Source organism: Myxocyprinus asiaticus, chromosome 3, assembly GCF_019703515.2.
Source record: "Myxocyprinus asiaticus isolate MX2 ecotype Aquarium Trade chromosome 3, UBuf_Myxa_2, whole genome shotgun sequence".
In the NCBI taxonomy this organism is placed as follows: domain Eukaryota; kingdom Metazoa; phylum Chordata; class Actinopteri; order Cypriniformes; family Catostomidae; genus Myxocyprinus; species Myxocyprinus asiaticus.
The window spans coordinates 60,665,985-60,673,431 of NC_059346.1; the positions used below are offsets into that span (position 1 = coordinate 60,665,985).

At 34.5% G+C, this 7,447-nt stretch overlaps 1 protein-coding gene across 1 annotated transcript; it reads right to left on the reverse strand.

The window, feature by feature from the left end:
- Positions 1 to 950: 950 nt before the first annotated feature.
- Positions 951 to 3,896, reverse strand: LOC127426280 (homeobox protein SEBOX-like). The gene is made up of 3 exons (XM_051672982.1): positions 3,476 to 3,896; positions 2,091 to 2,293; positions 951 to 2,005 (listed from the first exon to the last, which is right to left on the reverse strand). Exons 1-3 carry the CDS (start codon positions 3,573 to 3,575, stop codon positions 1,337 to 1,339), a joined length of 972 nt encoding a protein of 323 aa, XP_051528942.1. The 5' UTR covers positions 3,576 to 3,896; the 3' UTR covers positions 951 to 1,336.
- Between the last annotated feature and the right edge of the window lie 3,551 nt (positions 3,897 to 7,447).

Sequence of the window (7,447 nt, forward strand, 5' to 3'; positions counted from 1 at the left end):
TCTCCTGGGATTTTCACACACAACAGTCTCTAGAATTTACTCTGAATGGTGCCAAAAACAAAAAACATCCATTCTGTGGATGGAAATGCCTTGTTGATGAGAGAGGTCAACAGAGAATGGCCAGACAGGTTCGAACTGACAAAGTCTACAGTAACTCAGATAACTGCTCTGTACAATTGTGGTGAGAAGAATAGCATGTCTGAATGCTATTCTGAGATGTGGGTTGATGCTGTTTTTGCAACATGAGGGGGACCTACACAATATTAGGCAGGTGGTTTTAATGTTGTGGCTGATCGGTGTGTATATTGTATAGTAAGTGCAAGTTAAGTTCAATTGTAAGTGCAATAACAGACACCATACCTATTATGGCATATTTTCATTATGCACTGACATTTTTTTTACAAGTTATTACCACTTGACTCCATCTTTCTTATTTATTCTGCTTATTTAAATTTCACACTGCCTATTTAAAATGTACTCTTCAACTAGCATCATCACACACTCTGTGAGTGTACATGTACTGCTACATATTGTATTGCTAATGTGTATACTGTATTAAATATTATGTATTGTATATTTTATATGTATGTATTGTCTATTGTGCTTTGTTCTGGAACAATTTACCCTCAAATTCTGATTATATATATAACATATGAAACCCTCATTTCATTTTATGTTTTAATGAATACATTTTCATACCTTTATGAAAACTTGACAATAATGTTTTGTCCTAATATTTTTTTAATAAAATCAGTTATTTGTTTTGAAAGCAAAAGAGAGGCTTTCTTATGTGAAAGAATTATTGTCATATAACCTAAGTACAGATGTAAGAGTAACTCCATGTACAAATAGGAATTCTTGAAAAGGATACCTTTAATTTGTAAAGTAAAAATGTAAATAAATAGATAAACAACAAATGTTTTCATATAAATATCAAATCATATCATGTTAACATTTTAATCTTGATACAAAAGAATGGATGTTATCCCATTGCACCCACAGAAAAGCATACAAAACACATTGTTAAAATTTGTACCAAAGCCAGTGTGTAAAGAAAATAAACATATAATTACTCAACAGAAAACAACATGTTCTTCTCACTTTCTTACACTAAACAGAAGTTTTAAATTATTTGCATTATTTCAGTAACACAGAGATAAGCAACTGTTTTCAAGCTTCACATTGGCCAGGTCAAAGCACTGCATTGCAATAATTTGGTGGGGGTTGATGCATGTTAGGAGAGTCATTTCACCAAGAGAGTACAGTAAATCTTACAATAGTGTTTATGGAGCAATACATGAAGTTATCTCAATAAATTAATTAATTTTACTGCTTGTCAGCAGTCTTCTAGATTGGTAACTACAGCTGCACTATATATGAGGTCAGAGATATCTCCCAGCGAGGTCTGATGGTAGTGTGACAGGGCCTGATTCTGTCTATGTAGGGCTCCCTCCAAACTGGCTTGATGTGTAGGAATCACCTGGTCCACAGACATGGAGGAATATACGGCCTGATTGGCACTACAATAGGACTTCACTTGATGTCCAGATAAACCTTCAGGGTGGGCTGTGAAGCAGTTCATCTGCCAGAGACCACTTGACTGATTTTGGAAAGAATACTGGGCTGGCCTGTCTGATGGGCAATTGGAGAAAGATGAAGCTCCAGATGTATCAGGATGTCTGGTCCCCCAGTGCAGAACTCCAGGCAGGTCTGGAGAAATAGGTGGAGGGGGTGGCGTTGGACGCAGAAGATTTTGAGACCAAGGACTCAGAACTTGTCTAAGGATGTGTTGCTGGTGGTTGGAGTCTCTGCTGGCCGTTTGATATCTCTCAGGCCTGTCTCTCTGTTCTGGAGCTACAGAAATCTGTTCTGAGGTGAAAGTCGATGGAAGTCTAGCTGTAGGTAAAGAGCTTGAGCTCACTGCCCTGTTTGGACTCACTCTCCTAAGTGGTCTGGTCAGCTTCTTGCTTTTCATACTGCGAGCTCGTCTGTTTTGGAACCACACCTGCCAAGAGAAGATTAAAAAATAAAAAACCAGTCAAAATATTAAAAAATAAAATTCCCCATACTTTCAACTACAGTTTAATTACCTGAATTTTGCTTTCTGGAAGCAGTGTGAGTGCAGCCAGTCTTTCGCGAAGTGTGATATCCGGGTACGGGGTAACCACGAAAGTGCGCTCCAGTTCTGACAATTGAGAGCGGCTGAAAATAGTTCTCTTCCTTTTCCTCTGTCCCTCTGGATGGTTAGTTCTTTCCAGTTCAAGAGAAGACAACGTTTGCTCGGTTGTTACATCTAAAAATATGAAAAGTGACTTAAGTAAAGTGTTGTTTAGCTACTTTTAACGCTCAACAATTAAACACTGACTGCCGTATATCGAAAGGTTGTGTAAAAGATGTAGGCTAAATATTATTTCCATTAGGCTATATTTAGGCTACAGTTTTTCTTTCATTAATTCTTTATCACTTTCATACATGACGTTAATTTTAACAATGAAACATTTTGAACACAAAAACAGGGTCATTCTGCCTTTTGTGTGCCTCATTAACACGTGTACACAATTAATTTAACAAGGAATATAGCGGATGCCACGACGTGTTATTATAGGCAAAAAAATAAATAAATAAATATATATATATATATATATATATATATATATATATATATATATATATATATATTAAGTGCTTTTTATTTATTAATTATATATTAATTTTATTTTTATCGTCTTTCTTTATCAGGGTGCCTTTTGGCCTTGTTTCCAACTTGTCAATTGGGTATAGGATTAGCAAATGCACATTACGAAATACAAAAGCTAGTATTTAGTATCTATTCTCTCTATATATTTTTTATGTTTTAGTGGACTTAAAAAAAGACTTAAAGACTTAAAATAAATACCCAAGTTATGTGTCAACCCTGTTGCCATTATAACTCCCCCTTATTAAAATAATGTACAATAATAAAAAATAAAAATAAAATATTTTTTTTTAAAAAACAGTATCATCCTTTCGAGATGCACAAGTACAAGTAGCCTAATTGTCTCCTATTTTTTATCACTTTATCTTTGATAGGTTTGTAAGTAGGGGACAATCTTGTCATCCCTGTTACAATTATTTTTTTATTGTTTACCATGATTGGAGAGAAGATTAAAAAAAACTGATAGATAAAAAGTGGATATTTGCAGGAATATTAGCATTAAATTGTCTTTCTAATAAAAATCTTGTAGTGTCATGACCTTGGCACCAATCTAGCAATGGCTAAATTAACTGTAAAACTGTGAACCCTGTTACATAGCTATCCAACTTATATTAAATATAAATGTATCTTAGATGACACACTCCAATTTCTTAACACTGAAAGACATTTTTGTCTGATATTGAAAAAAATCACCTTTTTAAATTGGAAAAGGTGCCGATTTCGAGGAAAGACCTAATTAACGTTCAATAACCTTTTTAGATCAACATAATATATACTCACCTGTAAACTGGACCATGTTAGTGTTGAAAATAAAATCTTTCTCTCTTCCCGCAGCTATTGTTTTAACTAAATCGAACGATTGGTCCAAAAATAATGCCATAGCCCTGAATTCACGCAATAAACGTTGATTTAGTTGTGGTACTCCCTCTCCTGAGTTAGAGGTTTCTGTCCTGTCCACATCCAACGATGAAATGTTTCAGAATCCATCTAAACCCACCCTCTTTATACTCGCTTCTTTTCACACCCCCAGCGCCTATTGTCTTTCAAGGTGTCATCGTTGGCATAGTGACAGATCTGTGAGCGTCTCAACACACAACTGGAGAGAAGAGTAAAACGTTTCCACTTTGATCCCCCACCCTCATTAGTGACTCCTCCAAAAGCATGTCTGACAGCTTCTCGGACAGGAAAACAGAGATTCAGATACTGTCTGATGTCCTGCAATTGTTCACCAGGTCTTTTTATCAGGCAAATAAGCAAACACTTCACCTGCCTGTCTCTGTCTCTCTAACTTTCACCAAAGCTGGACAAAGTTATCGAAGCAGATTTTCACAAAACACGTGTACATTTCACACCGTAACAATGAAATATTATAAAAAGGATCCAATAAAATAGATTTTAAATGTATAAAAAAATATAATTATTAAGTATAAAATATCTAAAAAATAAAAAATAATAATAACATAATACAATAATTGATTATTGATCATTTAAACCATTTCACAATACTGAGAAGAAAAAAAAGAAAAAGGAAATAAATAAAAATGAGTAAATAACAAGTGATATGTCGAATAAACGTAATCATATTCCCAGGTTGCGTTTTTCTAATATCCAGGGACATATTATATCTAAGGATGATATTACTTGTGCGGATTAAGAACGGTGTACAACCGAATGAACAGTAATCTACACCCGAGATTACTTCAATAATCTGTGCATTATTTGAATTTTGTAGGTATGAGGCTCCATCACTGAGTTATATATATATAGATCAGTGGGCTCCATTCATTTCAGGCCAGCGTTCAAAACACTCGAAATACAACTGTTTTGCCCCCCTACTTGATTACAAGTTGTGCAATCTATTTGGGCTGCTTTTTATAGGTGATCCCTTTCCGCCAAAACTGGGCAATTCATTGATTTGTGAAGAGTTCTAAAAAGTCACACAAATCTCGTTCATTTGCATAATTAAACCTGGTACTTTGGTCTTGGAATACACATATTTCACGCTTAGCGGATTCCGGACGCTTTGAAACAGGCCCATTCGTAGTGTCATAAACGCCAGGTACAGGGAAGTCACCCCACATACATCAGCCACACGTCTATTTGATGTGTGTGGTTTCATCTGGAAGGTGTAGCTATTTTTACACTGTTTTCTCTTTTGCAATACGTCTATTTCCCCTCGGATGTCAAAGGGATTTTTTAAGATGTTTATCAGATGTTTAGAAGTCAGTTTACTGTTGAGATCGTTGTAAATTTGCGTCCATTTCTTTGGATTTTAAAAGATTAGTTGAGGATTTTCCTGTGTTCTGATCTACACACCATTATGTTGGCACCCAAATTTACCAGAGCCTGGGCACACTGTTTTTTTATTATTATTATTTTAAGATTTACGCATTTCAATTTCATAACAAAATTCCATCAAATTGAATTGAGTAGGGTAACCTTTAATCAAATAAAATAAAACTTACATAAGTTTTTTTAATTTAATTTGGTTAAACGTTACACAATTCAATTTGATGGAATTTTGTTATGAAATTGAAACGCGTAAATATTAAAAATAAGCTAAAAATGTTTTTGAGTGCAGTTCAGTTTCACAACCTAATATATTTCAGGTAAACTTTTATATATATTTTTAATATTTACATTATTTTTTCTTAATGAAATGAAATAAAAACACACATTGTGTTGGCATATTCCATGTATTCAAATACTATACTTAATTTGAATCAATTTAAATAAATCCAGCCACTCTCTATCGATAATGTAATTTTATCCAAATATGTAGATAAATAAATAAGTAAATAAATGACTAAATAGACAAATTCATATTAAATAAAATATAATTACTAAATTTTAGCAAAATATATATATAAATAGCAACTGAAAATAGCAAGTGATTATTTAAGGTAGAAGGCTGTTACAGACTATCTATGTGTGCTTTTCAGGTAGGCTATTCCAAAGAGCCGTTGGGGTGGGATAGGTAGACCCATTAAAAATCTCAATAAACACGCTTGAGGGATTTGAGGAAGTTCATGTTTGTTTCACCAGTGACCACATGGGGTCGCCGTCTCTTGTTTTGTCATGCCTTTTCTTGTTATTTATTCTGCATCCTTCGAAAGGTTATTTCTTATCGCTTAACACAGTTCTTATCAGTGTTTCCTGTCTTTATCGAAATAGAGATGAAACGTGTACATTTTTTTAATGTTAAAATAGCTACCCAACCCAACGTAAAATGCAGCGACAATTAAGTAAGCCATTCGTAGATTGAATTCCTTAAACTGTAAAGACGTGTAAATTAAATATTTAAACTCTTACAGGCCTATCTAAATCAACAGCCTATCTACGAGCAGTAAGCGTGAGAAACTGGAAAGAAATGTCTCTTTAAATACAGCTTGGCATAAGGAAAATTAGTCAGTCAGTTTGAGGCTTTTTGAACGTTTTATTAAAAGAATCACTTAATAAGAGTCATTTGCGACACTGGATGCGCTGTTTGTTTTGATTCACTAAAAAGAATCGGTTCATAAGAGTCATTTGTTTGTCGGAGTACACTGATAGCTCTGTCTTTCAGTGACGGATCCCGCCACGCAATAAAAAATAAAAGAGCTCATTCTGACTTTTTATCTCACAACTGTGACTTTTATTCTCGCAACTGCGTGATATGAACTAGGAAATGCGAGATATAAAGTCGCAATAGACCTTTTTCACAGACTGTGATGACGCGTTTACGCCTAATTTATCAGCGAAATTTGTTTTATAATTTTTTTTAAATATCGAGTGTACATTTATAACATTATGCTTTGTGTTATATTACCCTGGAATTAGTTTTAAAACACGAATTACCACAGCTGTGAGGGGGTTTCGATTATAGCTGCTAAAAGAGTGACATTAGCCTATATTTGGCATCTTCTCCCAATTTACTGTCTTAATCCACCACTCTCATTACAATGTTATTATATATATATAATAAAAATATCGTGAACATATTTATTGCATATTGCCCCATAGGGGGTAACAAAACAAATTTATTCACACACATTCAAAGTCATTACCCTTCCAAAGCAGCTAAAATGGGTCCTGGGATGAAAGGTAACAAAACACCTACAACCCACAATAAGTGATGTATTTGCCCAGACAACGAAATACCCAACCGGTAGCCCGTGATGGAGAAAATGCACGGATGAACGAATTGCCAAAGAGATGTTGCCCTTCACAACTGTTGAAAAGCCATCTTTCAAAAAACTGAACAACACAGTTTTAATTGCACTTAATTTTTTTCAGTTTCATTAGAATTTTTAGTTAAAATAAATAAAAAATAAAGTTCAAAGTTTGAAATCAAGCTGCCTTGCGTTACTGTGTAGGCTATTGCTTAACGGAAATTACCCCATAGTACCAACTAGCGTCCAACCAGCGGTAATACCGGTGTTAGCCGGTTTGAACATGAATACCGCACCAGTGTGAAAATTATGATACCTTGGCAAGTCTACAATTTACCTCCTATCGTTCCCTTTAATCCCTTAGGTAAGGATAAAAGTTAAAGATATTACTACACTTTGTGCTTGAGTTGAGTTTGATCGAGTCCACCTGTTAGCACAGAAATGGCTAAGCATGCTAGCAAGGCATCCTCTAGCATATTGTATAACATGGTATACAGCTTAAAAACAAACCAAACCAGAAAATGCAGTCTACATACACTAGTAATGCATCTTTAGTAAGCTGCAATCTTTCTGTTGGTTTAAATGTAAAACATATTGCTAT

What these genes read in the sequence shown, in the direction of transcription:
- LOC127426280 (XM_051672982.1), bottom strand. Translation starts at nt 3,575, where the DNA reads ATGGCATTATTTTTGGACCAATCGTTCGATTTAGTTAAAACAATAGCT. An exon ending in TAACATGGTCCAGTTTACAG is followed by an intron (nt 2,294 to 3,475) that starts GTGAGTATATAT and finishes TCATATTTTTAG; the next exon opens with ATGTAACAACCGAGCAAACG. An exon ending in TTCCAGAAAGCAAAATTCAG is followed by an intron (nt 2,006 to 2,090) that starts GTAATTAAACTG and finishes TTCTCTTGGCAG; the next exon opens with GTGTGGTTCCAAAACAGACG.